The following is a 19,294-nucleotide window of genomic DNA, read 5'->3' as shown; positions in this document are numbered from 1 at the left end:
TTTGATGTTCCTAGTTCAGGTGCCGGCGTAGAGGGCATTGCCGTAGTCGAGCTTGCTCGTGACCGAGGCGTGGGTGACTGTTCTGTGACAGTCTGCTGGGATCCATCTGAAGAGCTTCCGGAGTTTGCGGAGTGTGTGCCAGCAAGAGGAGGCAACAGAGTTTACCGGGTGGGTCATGGATAGGGAGGAGTAGAGGATGATTCCTAAGTTGCGGGTGTGCTCGGTCAGTGAAAGGGGGTTGGGGTATGCAGAGGGATGTGGGCCACTATGAGTTGTCCCAAGCTGAGGTGGTGTTTCCGAAGATGATGCGCTCAGTCTGGTCGGAGTTGAGCTTGAGGCACCTTTCTCTCGTCCAGGTGGCGACGGTTTCCATTCCTGCGTGAAAGTTCCTTTTGGCCGTATCTGGGTCTTCGGTGAGGGAAATGATCGAGTTGTGTGTCATCGGCATATGACACGATGTTCATACCGTGGCTTCTGACGATGGCAGCAAGAGGGGCCATGTATACGTTGAACAGTGTGGGACTCAGTGAGGATCCTTTTGGGGGGAGGGGGGCAACTCCACAGTTGACCCCTGTGGGTCTGGAGGTGTAGGGCAGGAGTCTGAACCGCTGCGTCCTCCCAGAGAGGAAGCAGTGGATCCATTCCAGGACTCTTCCGTGGATTCCTATGTCATGGAGTCTGGTGCGCAGAGTGCTGTGGGAGACCGCGTCGAAAGCTGCTGAGAGGTCGAGGAGTAGGAGTGCTGTGGTGTGGCCACAGTCTAGGAGCAATCGTTTGTCGTCAATGGCTGCCAGGAGTGCTGTCTCCGTGCTGTGATTGCCAGAGTGGGAGCTGTCCAGGGAGTTGTTGGCCTCCATGAAGTTCGTAGTTGTTCGTGGATTCCTTTCTCTAGTACTTTGGCGGGGTAGGGTAGCAGCGAGATGGGCCGGAAATTCTTTAGTTCTGATGGGTCGACTGAAGGTTTCTTCAAGAGAGGGTGTATTTCGGCATGTTTCCAGTCCTCAGGGAAGGTGCCAGTGCCGATGGAGCAGTTGATTGTGTTACGAAGCTCTGGGGCGATGGATGAGCTGGCTCTGATGTATATGTGGCGCAGGCAGGGGTCCGTGGGGGCTCTGGAGTGGGTGCTGTTCATGATGTTGACTCTTTTCTCTGTGTGGTGAGCGTGAATCTCGTGGATGGTCTGGGCAGGTAGGTCAGTGGCAGGTTCCGGTACCAGGAAGCTGTCATAGATGTCCTGGATCTTGTGGTGGAAAAAGCAGAAGAGTTTGTCGCAGAGGTCCTGTGACGGGGATGCTGGTGGCTTTGGGTGGGTTGGGGGGGGAGGAAATCTGAACTCGATGACTGAGAAGGGTTCTTTCGAGTTGTGTGCAGAAGAGTTAATGCGCTCCCAGAGAGCGCCCTTCCTTGCGTTCTTGATTTTTAGTCGGTGGGTGGCAGTTGCGGCTCAGAATGAAGGACAGATGACATTTCTAGAGGACAGTGGTAGGAGAAAAGTCCTTCTAGGCCTCTACCGTAGAGGACGAGCAACTGATACGAGGACATTCTGGATGTAGCCAGGACCCCACCGCCAAGCAGGGGGCACTGGGACAGCACCCCCCTCTGCATAATCAGCCTCAGAAATCAATGGCGCTCACACTGCGGCTCTCTGATCCTGTCTAGATTGAGTTTCAATGGATCTCATTGTATGCATGATTAGCTCACCAAGTGAAGTCACTCCTAGCCACACGCAAGAAGGCACTCTCCCAGTCTGGTTCCGCTTCAGCAACCCATGTGACAACATGCTTGAAACACAGACCACTGATGTATCTTCTACCTGTACCTCCCGGCACCAAAAAACAACATGTAAACTAACGGTCCATATTCATACCAGACGTCTTAAGGTTATCTGCATGTGTTAAATTTACATTCATCAAGTCTGAAATGGACTCATTACACAGTCTGTGCTTATCCTAAAAGTGGCCAATGACCCAGTCTTTCTGGACCACATCTGGAAACCGCTAATTTAGTTTCAAAACTTCTTGTAAAGTGCAGTGAAGCCAACTGAAGAGAGAACCTGTTTGACATCACGTTGGTCAGTCTCACTTTTTTTTGGTCAAAGGACAAAAGTGTGATCATACCATTACCTTCAAGGTTTCAACACAACTGCATTTTTTGTCAAAAATAAGTAGATTGAACTGTCAGGCGTCACCATCACTGAGGCACATGATGTACCAATTCCAAAGGACACAATGGGGTCGGGTTTGCAAGAATGCAGCTCGACCTACTGTTGTACCAGCATTATGGCGTTCTGGGCCTGCCAAAAGATATGTAATAATAAAGTATGTTTGCACTTTAGTGAATAGTTTCTCAAACTAAGAGCGAAAAAAGCTTGTTGCAATCTACGGATTCCATGTCCAACCCACTTAAAGTTAGGGCAATCGCTCATTACAAACATTAAATCCAACCCAAGCAGCCACACCAAGGAGCACCCATGGACACTCTCAATCTGTGGATGGAGCCCCCTACTCCTAGCTTCTCCCATTCGTTGGACTCCCCAGAGCATCGCTTGATGTAAGTTGAACTATCATCAACTGCCAGCTCATTCTGTGCCGGTGGTTAACAGAACAAATCTCACATCCCCACGTGCTTCAGAGCCACAGCAAGACTGGCAGCTTGAGATGCTCAAGGCACAGAGCTGGCAACATTGAAATTACTTTCAAGATAAAGTATGTCTGCCACAAATGTGTTCATTGAGCAGCTCCAAGTGTACCTCTGCAAAAAAAGATTACATTTTCTGGCACCTCCATAAACCCAATGATCTTAGTCTAACGTGATTTGAAGTGATTTAATTATATTGGCTGCACTATAAAAGTCAATTCACACACATAAAAGTTAGTTTAAAGAAACAAAAAAAACTACAAGAAGTCGAAATTCAGTTGTCTCTCCGTTGGGAAGTGACATTTGAGAGTCTGCAATATTTATTTTAAAAGGTTTTTACGTAGCACAGAGCTAGCCACATGGGCCCGGAGTTTTTCACATAAAGCAAGACTAGATTAAAGCCAGCAAAAACACATTTACTTTCTGGACCCTATGCTTGTGTCCTCACTTTGTAGGGTTTTTATTTTTTCTTAACACCGAATTTGAATACAGGCAAAATTAACTAAATACAATCATTCAATCAGAGAATTTGTAAAGCGCACTACTCACCCATGAGGGTCTCAAGGCGCTGAAGAGGGGGGGGGGCTGCTACTTCTCGAACAGCCATGTCTTGAGATGTCTCCTGAAGGTAACGAGGTCCTTAGTCTGACGCAGGTGGGTGGGAAGAGTGTTCCACGTCCACAAGCAAATTTCATGCATTAGGGGCAACTGCGTCTACGTTACCTCGGTGTTCTTTCTCAATAGCAAAGAATGAATAAAACACTGCACTTGGACAGAGTGATGGAAAGTAAACTTTCCCACCCATCAAAAATAATAATGAGTACACACAATACAGGGACCACAAATAAAAGATTCTCTAAAACGTCAACAGAAGTTGCGGTTACTTGAAAGCACAATGCTGTTTACTCAACGCAAAACAATCCCCAAAGGCGCCAGTGCAGATTGGCTTTGTGACACACACACAGCTCACGGAGATGACTCGGGAGCACTCACGGAATCCAACAATATGCAATAATACACAAAGGCACGTACACCTAGAAACAGACTGATTTGGGCATTTGGCCTTGTGGTCCAGCGGCTATGTGTAGAGGCCTCAAGACCTGGCTCCCACGTAACAAGTTGGGTGACCCTGGACACATGTCCCCATCTGTGTCTCGAGTCATAGTGACAAACAGCGCAATTACGACAGAGGCCACTATGAAAAGTGTACACAAGCAGATAGTGCTTAGAGGCTATGTAGCAAGCATTAGAACCAAAAGCCCAGATTTCTCGTCACAGCTACTACATTTCTTGGACAAGTTGTGTGATCTTCCTTTATTCATGTGTGGCCCGGTCCCCTTATATATGACCCCAATAAATGCAAATATGAGGAGTTAAACAAAAACTGAACAATCACTTGTACAAATACACAGTCCGAGCAGGGCAGCGTGATTAAACGTTACAGACTTGTGTTGGACAACAGACCCCCTCGATCACGCATCCACTCAAGGGACGAGGGAACACGCTCAGAGGACAGGAAGCTGACTGAATGCTGAGATCATGGATAATTACTCCGGAGGGACTGCGTGATGACGGCGGCTTGCAGCACATGTTTTTAACCAATCCTTACTCACATCGGTGGATTTCTCAGAAACACAACACTGTTCTTCAAAAAAAGTATCAGAGTAACTCGGCAGAGAGAAGACGGCAGTACTTCACTCTCTGTAACGTTAATAAAAAGTATTTACACACTATCATTGGGTTTAGAGAATAACGTTAAACCTATTATGAGTGATTTGTGAAAGAATGAGTTACTTTTGTTTTCTACACAGCAACCAACACAATTTGTGTATTTGTTCGGCAGTCACTTAAACCGATTATTACATCATCACTTTGAAGGCCTAAAGGGTTGGTATTTAAATTGAGAACCTAGACACTGACTATATGAAGACATGGAGATTGTACTTAGATTTCCAGTTTACGAATATCAAGACTGAAATTACAGATGTCTTTAAAGTCCGTACTTTCAATAGGCCTTTCAGTTTTCAAATTAAAATAGTTACTTTCCATACACTGAAATTCGAGTACTTTTGTTGCCAGAAACAGCCAGATCAGCAAATAGTGATTTTAATAAAATGAAAGAGTCAACTTGCAAGCCTCCGTCCTTAGAGATCACATATTTAACCTGCAAAGAAAATTGTATTAGGAAGAACCAAAGGGGGCCACTTTTAGAGTCAGTGACTTATGAGACCCCCAACCATCAGAAAAGGGAAACTGTCACCATCTATAGGTACAACTTCACCTACGTGTAAGTCGCTTAGAAGAAGACAGGTACACCAAGGTCATGCCGAAACAAAACCGTGATCTTCAAGAAGGCGTTATCAAAGAGTCCAGCACTGATGGCAAATCTACAACTTAACACATAGACAGAGCTGCAGTCTCAGCATCTACTTTAAAACATACACGGGCAATGCTACGTTCTACTTTCAAGTAAAGGTGGAGGGAGGGTAATCAGCGCATTTCATGTCAAAATACAGAGAGTTGGGCAGGAATCAGGTGAATGGACCTCAACACCAGCAAAGAAATCCCCCGGTGAGGATTAAGTCATCCAAAACAGTCACACAGACCGCTCTTGGCCAGACGACAGGTCAAAACACAACCCACAGTTGGAGTTTGGAATCTAGGAGTCTGGTACGACTTGGAAATTCCCCTAAAGCACCACAATAGTAAAACTGGTCTTTGCCATAGTCAGTCATGGTAATAAAACTGCTATATTGTGTACTCGCTGGAGTCCCTTATTAGGGTTTATTGTATTCATAGTTTACACGGTACAACTAATTCAATCTTCGTTTCCTGCCAAATCATTATGCAGTTCCAGATAGTTTACGAGCTTAAACAAAAACCACACTTGTGCCTGGAGCCTAGCGATCACATCTGGGTGGACCTATATTAGTTCCTACTGTGACATGTATTCCAATCACTTATGTGTTTCTTCCTTGTGGGCAGCTTATGCTCTGTTCCTAACTTCACTGAGGTCTTTAGTAAAAATGTAGATATGCGCTTGCGTATTGTGTGCGGGTCTCGGCGACTTTTCCTCTACAGCCATAGGTTTTTGATCCTTTTCAATACCTGAGTTAGTTTCTGTCTATGTGTATTTACAGTGAGTGTATTCCGTATGACTGCCTCCCACATGTGAGCGTCTATTTATGTAACATCCCCTTCCCTCGGCCCTATGGTAGTGACAGGTTTCACGGTTGGCGCTCATCGTTTTTGGCTTCCAATTTAGTAGTAAATGACTCCCATGCATCACATCCAGTGGGAATTTGGCCTTGGTCTGATAATTTACGTAGCACCTGATATTCTGTCCGCGACCAGCACAGTGTCTGAGCCCGCCATGTTTTCAAATCTGGTGCCTTAGAGGCTTTCCAGTTCATTGCTACCAATCTCTTATACATTATGAATGCTAGGTCGGCCAACTTATGTATGTATCTGTGCTTTTCCCCCCTTACTCTTATTCCCAGTAGGCAGGAACCAGGGTCCAGCAGGAACAAAATGGTCCGTTATCTCTGAGACATCAGTCACTATCCTCCACCACTCCACCTCAAGGGGACCACATTCCCAAACCATGTGGTAGAAGTGGACGGATGGGGAGCCACAGCAGGGGCAGAGAGGGTCAGAGCCAGGAAATATGCACCTCAGCCTAGCGGGTGAGAGGTACGTCTGGTGTGTATAGTTAAATTGGGTATATCTGAATCTGGGGTTCCTAGACACCCTTCGAGCGTGTTGCAGGGCTTGTGACCACTCCTCATGTGATAACTGGTTCAGTAGTACAGCGTTTCACCGATTCCTTACCTTCTCTAATCCCGTGCCGGGAGAGCTGTTTAAAATCTTGTATAGGTTTGTTATGACTTTATATTGAGTCTTGTACGACAACATATGGTGGAATGCAGGGAAATATTTGGCTCCTGGTCGTGTGACGACCATGACCTCTTGATTAAGCAGCGTATAGAATGGTATGCCATGAACTGCCCTGGGCCCACTGCTGTGAGATCATTTATGGCTTCAAATTACATTAGTACCCCTTCCTCAAAACAGTCACCTACTGTTGGTATCCCCGCTTCTGCCCAAGTAGCGGCAGAGTACATTCCAGGTGCATTACTTGTCCTCAGGATCTGTCCCAGGGGAATGAGGGGAGAATACGGAAACCCCATCCAAAAAGTTTGTATATACCGTGACCATGTATGCACGGCCAACATTAGCGGGTTACCTGAGGCCCCTTTCGTTATGGCACTCAACAGCCATGTGGCCAACGGTATACCATTTGGCTGTGTTCTAATCCATGTAGATTATGCCACCTCTGGTCTGTGTATCCAATTTAGTATCCATTGTAATTGCGTGGAGGCAAAATATAAATCAAAATTAGGGGCGCCCAGCCCACCCGCATTCAGTGGGCGATGCAGGGTGGTGAGTGCCACTCTGGTTCTGCCTGCTCCCCATATGAGTCCCAGTAATACTGTGTTTAGTTCACAAAAGAAGCTTTTGGGCACTACGACCGGCAATGCTGCAAAAAAAAAAAAAAAGAGAAGACGAGGGAGTAATAACATGTTCGCCACCGCCACGCTACCTAACAGCGATAGCGGTAGTGAGCACCAGAAGCGTAGGGATTCCCCTCATAGATTTCAGTGCGCGTCCCAGATTGCCGGTAAATGTGGACTCCTAGGTATTTAAATTTGTCAAAGCACCACTTCAGGTGTCCCGCCGGAGCAGTCTCTCTATTCTCCATGGGCCAATTAGTCAGCGGGAACACACAGGATTTATCCCAGTTCACTACCAAACCTGATATTCTCCCATATTCCTCCAGCAGGAATATCACCAAAGGCACCACTTCGCACCCCCTTCTCACGTATATCAATGAATCATCTGCATCCAGTGATATAAAATGGCGAATTCCGGCACTAAGTACTCCCCATTTCTCCCCCAGCGCCCGCAATTTGGTTGCCAATGGTTCTATTTCTATGACGAATAATAAGGGAGACAGTGGGCATCCCTCCCTGGTGCCCCTACCAATTGGGAAACTATCAGACACAATGCCACCTGTTTTCACTCTGGCCCGGGGTTCAGTATACAGTGTCTGCACCCAACGTATGTAGACACAACTATGATACCATGAAGAGCTAGTGGACACCTCTTCTTCTTTAAGCACTGGACAGACAGCAATTACAAGAACAAACCCCACAACAAACTTCTAAAGGGACAGCACAATACAAGCCAAAGGCAGAGTATGGTGAGAACCCACAAAAGTGAAACTCAAGAGAGAAATGCAATCTTTTCCAAATAGCTTTACACTGGGCCAGTTTAACTGGCTCAACATGCAGCATGTGAGGTACCCATACCCAAGCCTGAGGCACACTGGAGCAGGTCTCAGCACAAATAACAACCAGTCTGTTGGCCCATGATGGTCTTGTGCTTGCCGCCAACGGCACTGTGACGTTGCCTTCCAACTTCAAGTCTTATTCTATGCAAAGCCACAGTAAATACATCATGCAATGGCTGATATGTATGGCCATGTGAGCTGGTGCAAGGATTACATTTTTTGTTACAAATACATGACTCAAAACTAAAAAGGGAATACAAGCTGTTGCCTAAATGTGACACCCATACGCTTGCATAAAGGAGTCACTATGTGCATCCTAACATACCACGATGCAAACGGATCTACACTTTTGCATGTCAGCCAGGAGACTTTTTTTTACTACAGTACATAAAACTGCAGGAAACTAAGGAAAAGTGATCAGGTCAAGAAGAAAGAACATCAGGAAAAACGTACCAACACTACTGTTTCTGTGGATCCTTTTCTTTTAAGAACAGTGTTTCCCTCAATCCCCCTATACAGAATAAGGAAAACATATGTCAGAGTTTGCCTATGCGCTCTTAGAGTGCAACAACCTTCAGGTGTTATACTGTCCATACGCTCAGACTCTGGTTGCAGAAAGGTCCAAAGGGCTGCAGGATACTGTAGCCACCTGCAGGGGGGTGCTTGGAGTGTTACATCGCCCTAATAAATGTACTTTCTGAAAAATAGCTGGGTAAAAGTGCTTTCAGTCGGGTATGGTGAGGCGTCTGTCAGATTTCACCAGGAATGTTTACACATACACTAACTAAAATGTGCACACACATTCCCTCTCTGTTATGAAACTCTTCAAACATGTTGGTGATTTTACAAAATATTGTGTTTGATCTTGTAGTACCCCTACCAATCTGCATTCATCTCCCTTTCCACTCCCCTTAAGTCCCCCTCCTGCACCTTGTTTGTCGTGTAATGTATTTTAATATTATATGCCAGGGCTGTGCCCCTGTCCACCTGCTTCCTATCCCTAATACTTGCCCTCCCCCCACCATCTCGACTTGCTGACCACACACCTATTACCAGCTGCCCACAAAGCACTGTCACACAGTCGAATAAGATACTAGTTTTGGGGCTGAGGCTCCATCCTCATTTTAGCTCTCTTCCATCCTTTCTAAAGGCGTCTCATTTTCATCTCCCCAACAAACCTCTGCCCACAACTATAAAAACAACTCTATGCATTATACTAAACTACCAATTGGTACACAGCAGAATATAGATCAAAATACACGATGTAAGTTCCTAATTGAAGTACACAAAGAGCCCTTAACTTCCTCAACACAAGATCTCCTTTTCTTCTCAGGTACTCTTTCTTCCTTACACAGAGCAACAAGTGGAGGTGTGTTTGTGCTGTAGATTGTAACTACTAGTGTATTTTGTGGAGAACATGTGGCTGGAGTGCCAGCTAAAACTGCCAACAGACAGGAATTAAACAGATGTACTTGTTAAAGTCAAAAGACCGTACCTTCAAATAGGATAATCTTATATTTCATATTGCTGCTTCCTGGCCAATCTGATAGAGATGAGTAAATTATGAGCAAAGTGGCCCATTGCCCATGACTCCACACCACCCAAGAGGCATTCTGCTAAAGAGATTTTACTCTTCATCTTACCTCGGTCTTATACCTTATCGCAAACTCGCAACATTCTCCCACCTGCTTCTACTATTCCTCTCTCTACACAGTACCATTCTAGGGATTTCTGTGAAACCAAGCAAGAGATATTTTTGTATGACCCAATGTATGAAAATATCTTTCAGTACTGTTTGGCATCACTTGGGTTGAATTGGCAGAAAATGTGTAGTACAATTCAAACAGTGGGCCCTAAAAAAACCTTAAAATAAGACTGCTGGAAGAAAGAGAAGATAGTGACCAGCGCTTGAAAGGTCAACAAGAGTTTTCCCAGGGACGCACTTAGATTGGCTACTTTAAATCAGTACTTAATTTGTAAATAAAAACGTGCCGGTGCCCAAAGCCCTCCTTTTAAACTCGCAGCTGCTGCAATTAATTAAATGTGCGAACACGGAATACTGAGACAGTTTAATCCTGAAGCCATCTCGGGCCTAATACATTTACAGCCACTCCCTGCCCCTCAGCTCACTCTTGCAGCTTTCTCCCTTTGCAGTCTTTATCTTCCTCCGTCTTTCCCACGTGTGTCTTGTGCTCGCAGGACAGCCCTGATGCAGAAAGGATAAGTGCCAGTGCCCCCCCCCCCAACCGGAAACCACCGGCTCAAATTAAGCGCTGTTGACAAGAGCACCGGCTCAAATTAAGCCCTGCTTTAAAGCGTCCACATGAAAGGATAGGGAAGGGAAAGTGGTACCGGGTGGTCCGCGGTGCACCCGAGGGCTCACCCTTCCTGGGAATTCGTTGCTCAACCAGCACGGAATAGTTTCACCCTCCACCTTAGCAGAGCGGGCTGTCACGGACGAGTCCTACCCGCGGGAAGACAGATCAACCCGGCCTCCCAGCCCCGGGGGCACCGCAGACAGGCGGCCCCTGTACCCCCAGAGAGTACCCCCTCACAGCCCTCCGCGGGGATCCTATGCCCCCTCGCCGGTACCCCGACCCCTGCTCTCGCAGTGCCGCCGCTGCCCCTCCTCGCACTCACCTCTGGGCCCGCGGCGGCCCCTGGGCTCCTTCCTCCCCGAAAGCTGCTCCGCCGGACGCGGTGAAAGGTACAAGCCAGCAACTCCGGCACCAGCTCACCGCGCCTGCGCACAGTGACAGGCCCCGCCGCCCGCCATGAGCTAAAGAAAGGACTGCGGAAGTGTGGCGGGACGCAGGAGGCGTTCACTGCGCCTGCGCGCAGACCCGTCAACCCTGTGAGTCAGGCAGGGGGCGCTCCCTGCGCCTGAGCGTAGCTACGGGCCCTGCCGACAGGCATTGGGTAAAGAAGGGACTGCGGAAGCAGAGCCCGTGAGTCAGGCAGGAGGCGCTAGATGTCGAGAGAGGACAGGCGGACGCGCCTGACAACAATGCAAAACCTTGGTAGTTAGGCAACACACTATGAACTCAGAAAAGGGTAGTGGTACGCGCCGCTTGGCAAAGAGTGAGGACAAAAGGAACCAATAGAGGTAGAAAGAGGACTGGCGCCTCCTTTAACATGGCTGGTCGGAGACGCTATTTAACATCTCCAAACCTTTATGACGAACCTTTCTCACTAACCATGTAAATGTTTTGAAGACTTTTTAAAATCCTTTCCTATTTCGTAAAGAAACGATTAAAATTTTAAAAGGCCGCCTCATCTTTTTTACTGCCGGACACGGCAACCTGTTACAAATTACCATGTGTTATGAGAAGACACCCTCTTTAACACAGGATTTTTCCCATACCTTTACTTACAGCAAACGGTTATAAGTGCGAAAGACCAACACGTCAAGCGGAACCGTTATGCCCGTGACAGGGTTACAGCAACAGTCAATCTTTTTTCTGAGGGGAGTTGCGCTTGTTTTCCCGCTATCATCTCGCGAGAGCGGTGATCTATTTAAGCCCCAGTTTGTAAACAAAGCGCGAGTTTTGAAAGTGCTTCCGAGGGCCCCGCGGGACCGTCCCCGAGGCAGGCGCGGCGGCCGCTCCCCCTCACAATGTCCTCCGACGACTTCACGGACCTGAAGGCCGAGGTCACCTGCTGCATCTGCCTGGACTTCTTCCGGGACCCGGTGTCCGTGGAGTGCGGCCACAACTTCTGCCGCTCCTGCCTGGAGGTCTGCGAGGAGGGCCCCGGCGGCTGCTTCCCCTGCCCCCACTGCCGGCGGGCCTCGTACAAGAGGGACCTGCGGCCCAACTGGGAGCTGGGCAGCGTGGTGCGCACGGTGAAGCGGCTCTCCCTGTCCGAGGAGCGCCGCTGCGAGGCGCACGGGCAGCCGCTGCGGCTCTTCTGCGAGGAGGACCGGGCGCTGGCCTGCGCGGGCTGCGTGCGCCTCCGGGAGCACCAGTCCCACTGCCTGCGCCCCGCGGCCGAGGCGGCCAGGGTCTACAAGGTAATGGGGGTGTCAGGCGCCGGCTGGGGCGAGAGGGCCTGGCTCCCGGGAGCAGCACGTTTGCCCAGTGGTGGCGAGCTGCAGTTCGGGTCTGGCTCGTCCCTTTGATCAAACTACTGACCAGCGCGCCCAAAGGAGTGATCTCCGTCGTCTACGCTGGATGCAGGGTACCCTGCCGACCAGTGCTCAATTTGAGCCGGTGTTTTCTTGTGCGGGGGAGCGGTACTTGTTTTTGAGGGCCGAAACGTATTTTTTCTGCCTCAAGCATTTACTGCCAGCCAAAGTCAGATATGTGAATGGGGGAGGAAGAGAAAACCGTCCCAGAGGGAGAAAGCTACAACAGTGAGCTGAAGGGGCAGGGAGTGGCTGTAAATTGATTGAAGAGGCCCGAAATGGCTTCAAGAATACGCTGCCTCAGTATTCTGTGCTGCACATTTAATTACAGCAGCCACGTGTTTCAGAAGATTGCTTTGGGCACTGGCACCTTTATATTTACAAGCTAAGCACTGATTTAAAGTAGTCACACTTCGTGCGTCCCTGGGGGAAACTCTTGTTGACCTTTCCAGCGCTGGCCACTATCTTCTCTCTTCCAGCAGTATTATCGTAAGGATTTTTGGGGCCTACTGTTTATTTGTGTTGTGCTACACATTTTTGACTACACCACGATGCTGTGCAGCATGCTGAAGGACACCACGTCGTTTTTAGGTTGAGTATAGCAGCCTTCTGACGTTTTACCTATTTGGACTTTTAACCACGCTCACTCACTCGCTTGCTCTTCAAAAGTACTTTGTTATCATTGGTAAACTCTGTTTGTCCCTCCTTGGTGCGGTTTGGTTACCCCTTAGACACCCACCTCACATGGCTAATTGCACTTTTGCCTAGACGTTTGATAGCAAGTGAGCTTCTTCTTCCTTTTGTGTCTCTCCTTCACACTCAGCTCATGGTAGCCATGGCACTTTGAATCTGGTTGCTTATATAAACTGTATTACTTTTCATTTTCAATTAGTGACAAGAAAAGTCCAGTTAGGAGTTTGCAATGCCAGTGGCTTTAACTCTGGCAGATGCGAGACCCATTGCATTGCAAATGCTTGTTTTTTTATAGGCGCTGCCACCACATCTGCATGTTTTACAGAATGACACGGCTTCTTTTCTGGTTGAAGCCTACCAGACAGCACAACGGTCTATTTTGTCAATTTGCTAAAAACATGTTCACAAAGCTTCCCTGGGAATGCATTCTACCTGTTGTAACACTGGCTTTCTGGTTTTGCAACTCACATTTTCTGGGTTTGTTTTAAGCTGTCCATGAGTTTGGGACCATAAATTCTGTTCTTACCCTATTACGTTTTCTGTGAATTCAAAATCCGAGATCAAAGGTCATGCTCTGTCTTCCAGGGAGCTCTTTCTCTGACTTTAAAGCGACATGATTTATGACAATGTTGTTGGATAATGGGGTTAGGAAAGCTTTTTTTTTTTTCTCTCTGGTACAGAACATTCATATGAGCTGTGCGTGTATTCCATAATATACATCACAAATGATGGATGGAATGCCGAACCAAACAAACATTCCCCCTCAGTCACAGATCTAGGATTATTCCATCCGTTCTCTTGCTCACCGTGCCACCCTAGTTTGGACCCAGCCATATGCAAATCAGTCTTGACCCTGTTTCCCTTGGGAACAGTCCAGCCTGAACTGCCAGGCCAGGTCCTCCATGAACCGGAAACAAGTATCCTGGGGCTGGTTTCAGGGAAGGAACTGAGTGCACAGGTCAGTTCCACTAGAAAGACGGTGGACAACAGAGCAACTTACCCCTCTCAAAGTTCTTCACACAGTGTGTGGAAAAACTAGCAAAGGAAGTAGAGCTGATAAAAACAATGAGAAAGGTGTTAGTAGGAGGGTCAGTCAGAAGGTTGACAAGCTAGGTCATGACTAAGAAGTAGGCAAATGAGTTACAAGGAAAGCCAATCAGTTGGGTGGGTCTAACCCAATCTGTGGCCTTGGTAAGTCAGGATACGCCTTGCAGCAGGCAGTGAATGTTCTGTGTAGAAAACCTGACCTAAAAGGATTTTTGAACAGGCCCTTTTGTCTGACTGGGATCCAGTGCTGGCACTGAAATATTGTGCAATTCAGAATTATAATAAAAAAAACTACTTTTTGCCCTATCATTTGTCGTAATTTCCTGGTCAGACTCTTGTGGACATCTGTTTAGTCTCCGGTCTAGCATCAATGAACACCCCCTACCTGTGACGAATGAACGCACATTGGAAACTTGTTAGCAAAGCAAGTGGCATGGGAAATGAGTAATCGGAAGACTGCTTTTCTGCACTACACAAAGCAACCTTCTTTATAGAGTGAACTATGTTATTTTTGCTGTTAAATTATTAACCACTCTAATATTACATAATTTGAACTAGAGCTACAAATTATGCATCCACCGGTGTCACATATGGCAAAAGGTATGTCCTGTGCCACAAGTACATACAACACAGGTTCTCAGTTACCCATACCCACATCCCATTCATGTGCACCTATGTTCATACGTCCCCAAAGACCGTGCTCTCACTGACACACATGGACGCCCTGTGATAGTACCCCTACTCAAAGTATTTTTTGTTCAAACCATAGTATCTGGCTGTATGGACATTAGGCTTAGTCAAGGAAGCTGGGAGAGGGGATGTCTGGTAATAAGGCACAAGTTGTTTAGCCTTTGGCAGTGCATAGTGATTTTTTTTTACTGATCAGAAGTTGCTTTCACTACAGAAAATGCTGGAGACCTTCAACAAGTGGGCACTTAACAATAAGGAGCTCCTCAGAATGGGAGTGTGGGGGTTTCAGATTATGTAATCCCAGGCAAATATTTTAATTCACTGAGCCGCCATTTTCTTCTTAACATATGAAGCACCTTTTAGTATGTTAGTGCAGCATGTCTACTGTACAACAAACTCTTGTTTAATGGACTAAATGTTTGCTCCATATAGACATGGCCTCCGACTTGCCTCTTAGTTCATTAACAGCATTGTCACTGGGGGTGGGGCACGAATGTTTCTCTAATCATGGTTCAAAACTACCACTTTTAACGGATATGTAACTAATGGATGAAGTGGTAGTGTACTGTAATTTCCAATTAGCACATTTTACATTAAAATAGCCACAAAATTTCCAAAGGACATAAGTTTACTGATAAACTATATAGTATTGACTAACAGCAACAACATATGTGACTTCCAAAACAATCTTTACAGGCCCAAGTGCCTTGGAATTGGGCTAATTAAACAGGAGTTAACAAGACAGGTCTCCTACATGAAGATGCCCTGCTTGTTTAGAGGTGAACTAGCTAGCACATGGATGAAGTCAGTGTGAATGTTGAAGGTGTGCAAGGATGAAAGTGCACTGGCCCGATGTGCACACATTCCTTGCAATCCATAAGTTGCTGTTCTGTGATCAAAGTGCAATACTGTCTGGGTTTGTTATTCTAAATCAGCGATAGTGTGGCCCACCTGACCTTTGCATGCTTGCACTGGTTAAAAACAGCTGAGCATTTTTCTCTCTCTCCCCTCTCTCTCTCTCCATCACTACACGGCTAGCATCAATGCGACCCTCAGACACACCAGCAACTCTCTTTTTTTTTTTTTTTGCCGCTCACAGAAAAATGTTTTAGAGCACCCATGTTCTAAGTTCCCTTAATCAGACAGTAGTAACCTGTAGACAAATGGTCATCGAAGCGCTAAATGCTATAAACACTACCTTAAACCCAACAATTTAACAATTTGGGTGTTTATTTAAAACAAAAAACAGGCTGTGTCCTTTTGATGTTTTTAAAGCATTGTTTCAACCAGGAGACAAATTAAATTACTTGTTAGGTATTTTGACATTGGTTTCTCACATGCTTGTGTTACAAATTTGACTGATTTGCCCTCTAGATTTGTTCCCACCCCGGCCACCTCCTTATTTTACAATATTTTTTTTTGTTTCCCTTGATGGAAATGTTTACAAACTACCTGCTGTTAAGAGTATTTTTTCATATTTGCATTTTACTGTATGTATTTACAGAATGTATTAGATTTCTTGCATCAGCAGAGCCCCAATGGCCCTATTTGTATTTTTTATGAAGATGAGAAAGCGGATTGCTGAACTGTTTTGAAGGGGCTCATTTGCTACATACTCTTGGTTAAAATGTATACGCTATTAAACTGTGTTTACTTTTCTACAAGGAAATACTTGAAGAATGGTTGGGCCCTCTGTCAGAAGAGATGGAAGGCCTGCTGGAGGCCAAACGCAGAGGTGAGCAATATAAATCGCAGATGAAGAAGCTGGAAGTCAAGAAGCTGGACATCGTGTCTGAGATTGAGGGTCTCCGATACCTTCTGAAAGACAAAGAGCAAAAGCTACAGTACATCATGGCAGACATAGACCGAGTTCTTACCCAGGTGGAGAATACAAATATGGTGAAGCTGTCTAATCAGGTTGCCTCCCTCAGCACCCTGATTATGGAGATGGAGAAAAAGTGTAAAGAGCCAGCGTGGGAACTTCTGAGGAACATCAAGGGGACCTTGAGTCGGTGCAGTGAGGTGGTGTTTCAGAATCTAAAACTGGAGGTGAAGTGCTACAAAGTTGTGGTCACCCTTGATGCACGCACAGCACATCGTTCGCTTCGCCTGTCGGAGGGATGGAAGCGTGTGACACACACAACCCAGGAACTGCTTGTTCCAAACACACCCAAAAGATTCACCAAAAACTCCTGCGTGCTGGGGGGCAAGGGGTTCGCGTCAGGGAGGCATTATTGGGAGGTGGAAGTGTTGCAGGATGGAAATGCTTGGTTTATTGGGGTGATGGGAGAGCCTTTGAGCAGGAATAAAGGGTTTGACTGGATTCCTGATAGTGGGGTGTGGCTTGTGGGTAGGGTTAACGGAGACTACTGGGCTCGCACTTCCCCCAAAATAACTAAGTTGTCACTGCGTGACTGTCCGAAGAAGCTGGGAGTGTATCTGGACTACTCACTTGGCAGACTTTCAGTGTTCAATTCTGACACCATGGAGCATCTCTACACATACCTTAAGGCCCCGTTCACCGTCACGCTCTTCCCATTATTTCACCTCTATGAAGACGCCGATCTTCGCCTTGTGTAGAAGCTGCAGCCTGCAGTCACTCTTACTGTATTTCTTTAATTTAATTTGTTTCAGAATCGTTTTTCTCGAAGATTTTTTTGTGTAGTTTTTTAAAGACTTTTTTTTTTTAACCATTTGCTAACTGCACACAAAGATGAAAGGCCATGGCTGCATTCAGTCCTTTGAACTGTAGCTTACACACATTATTTGCGGCCAGTACATGTCTTGCTGAGCCATGTCCCCACTTTAAAGTGGTGTAGTTTTGAAAATGCAAAAGGGGGAAAATTGGATTTTCTCCAGTGTGACTGAACTGTTTTGTTCTATCTATTTTACATGGTCATGTGACACTTGGTACCAGTTTTTTTCCTGCCTGGTGCCCCCTCTTCTTGGGATAATTATCTTTCTCTTTCCGCGCAGGCTTGATGGCCTTGGCTGTTGGGTTAAATTTGATCTTCTGAAGTACTCGGAGCACATGCAATCCAAACACACCTCGCATAAGGGTGTGTTACTTGGCACAGATGTGTTGAGAATCTGCGTGTGACTGAACTATTTGATTGAAATCATCCAATAATGTAATTGTGTATTGGAGCAAATGAAATGTATGTTTTGTTTTTCGTAAATCAGGTAAATATTTGAAAATGTTCTCTTAAAGATTATGCAGTTATCAATTGGGCGCTTCAGTGGATTCCCTTGGTTGAAAAAGTGAAATTATGTGTTGAGACGGTCATCAAATTAACTTGAGTTCCACTGAAAACATTTTTAGTGACCATGTTACTTTTTCCATAGGTGTTAACGTCAGTTGTTGCCATTATCTTTGTGGACACGTTTTAACTGTAAATGAATTGCACAGTCATTTTGCATTACTATGTTATAGAAGTAAGTATATGAGAATTAACTTTTGCGATGAAGTGTATTTTATATTTTTAAAAAAATCTGGTAATTGTGTTTGGTACTTAATCATTGTAGATACCAAAATATCAATTAAAGTTCTAGGTGAGGGTATTGATTTGTGGTATGTGTTGGGGTACCCTCAGTTCTGTGCTTGCATAACTTCTCTTGAAGTTACTGAACATTCATACTCTGAGTACTGGACTAAATCAAACACGTTTGATGCAATAATGGGACTAAAGGGACCTTGTCTACACTTGGGATCCACAAAAAGGTTTAAAACTAAAATTAGAAAACTATAACAGTTCGTTTGCGCTGTGACCTCTCTAGTATAGGTTTAATGCTCAAAATAGAAATGGGTGCAAAAATACTCAATACGGATGAATGTACCTATTTTGTGCAGTGCTTCTACCCCAGAGAAACGGAGCTAGGAAAAGTTATTTGCTGAATAGGTGCAAAACACCTTTTTCAGCCACGTTAGGTCCGGTCTAAATGAGTTTGGGGAGGGTGTTGTGTATCTTATTTACTGAAGTTACAACTCCATCTAGAAACTACAAATACCTCAGACTGGTTCAGCCTGCAGAGAAGAATAGAGGTGGCAGATGATTTTTCTCAGTTTAGTTATCCAGGCAGAAAAGAAACCGCTAGTCGCAACACCTATTCCCCTTGCAGCTTATGAAGAGCAGATCTATAAGAGTAATCCAGGGCTCCCGAGGTAAGTTGTACCTCTTGGCTGGTCATCTGGTTCACTAATTCTTCCCAGAGCTATTCCGCTTACATAGCTCAGCTTGTCCTTTCCTTAATTGCCCTAGCAGACAATACTTTAGGCAACCGTTACTCCATCAGTGTTGCCAAGCAGATTATGAGGAATGTCCTGCAAGCATAGTAGTGGTTGAGCTTCAGTCTGAAACATTGATTCTCTGGGGTAGGGCCACCCTACTGATGCCAGGTCTAACCCTACCAAATAAAGTATGCTTCTCAATCAGGCTTCAGAGAACCCTATGTACATAACCTGTGCACTCTTTGCGATAACAGGGGCAAAGGGAATTGTCTATTGTGGAGGTGCTTTTATCATATTCTCTTTTCCTAGCTGTTCGGAGATGCCATTTACAGATTATTTGTGGTCTGCAAGAGATCCTGTCAGTAACTTTGCGTCCCCGATCCCAAAGAGCTGCACCCCAGTCAGGTTGTTTATTTAATTGCCATATGATATTTTACTGTGTTGTCTCTACAACACTGGTGTCTGCGCAAGCCTGATCACATGAATTTTATTTCCATGGACACCTCTGTAATCGAAGAAT

At 45.9% G+C, this 19,294-nt stretch overlaps 2 protein-coding genes across 3 annotated transcripts in view; one reads left to right on the top strand and one right to left on the bottom strand.

Annotated features, from left to right (window-relative positions):
- The window catches only part of DNAJC5G (DnaJ heat shock protein family (Hsp40) member C5 gamma), a 167,179-nt gene extending 156,419 nt beyond the window's left edge, over window positions 1-10,760 (bottom strand). For both annotated transcript variants that reach the window (XM_069233585.1, XM_069233586.1), the window contains exon 1: window positions 10,631-10,760. The gene's annotated coding sequence lies outside the window, so the exon portion shown is untranslated. The remainder of the gene's footprint in view (window positions 1-10,630) is intronic.
- A 778-nt stretch (window positions 10,761-11,538) lies between these two features.
- LOC138295351 (E3 ubiquitin-protein ligase TRIM39-like) lies at window positions 11,539-18,105 on the top strand. The gene is made up of 2 exons (XM_069233584.1): window positions 11,539-12,002; window positions 16,212-18,105. The coding sequence occupies exons 1-2, from the start codon at window positions 11,607-11,609 to the stop codon at window positions 17,124-17,126; spliced, it is 1,311 nt and encodes a 436-aa protein (XP_069089685.1). The 5' UTR covers window positions 11,539-11,606; the 3' UTR covers window positions 17,127-18,105.
- The last annotated feature ends 1,189 nt before the right edge of the window (window positions 18,106-19,294 follow it).

This window comes from Pleurodeles waltl, chromosome 5, assembly GCF_031143425.1.
Source record: "Pleurodeles waltl isolate 20211129_DDA chromosome 5, aPleWal1.hap1.20221129, whole genome shotgun sequence".
NCBI classification, from domain to species: Eukaryota; Metazoa; Chordata; class Amphibia; order Caudata; family Salamandridae; genus Pleurodeles; species Pleurodeles waltl.
The sequence above is the reverse complement of the archived record's forward strand: the minus strand, read 5'-3'. Positions and strand labels throughout refer to the sequence as shown.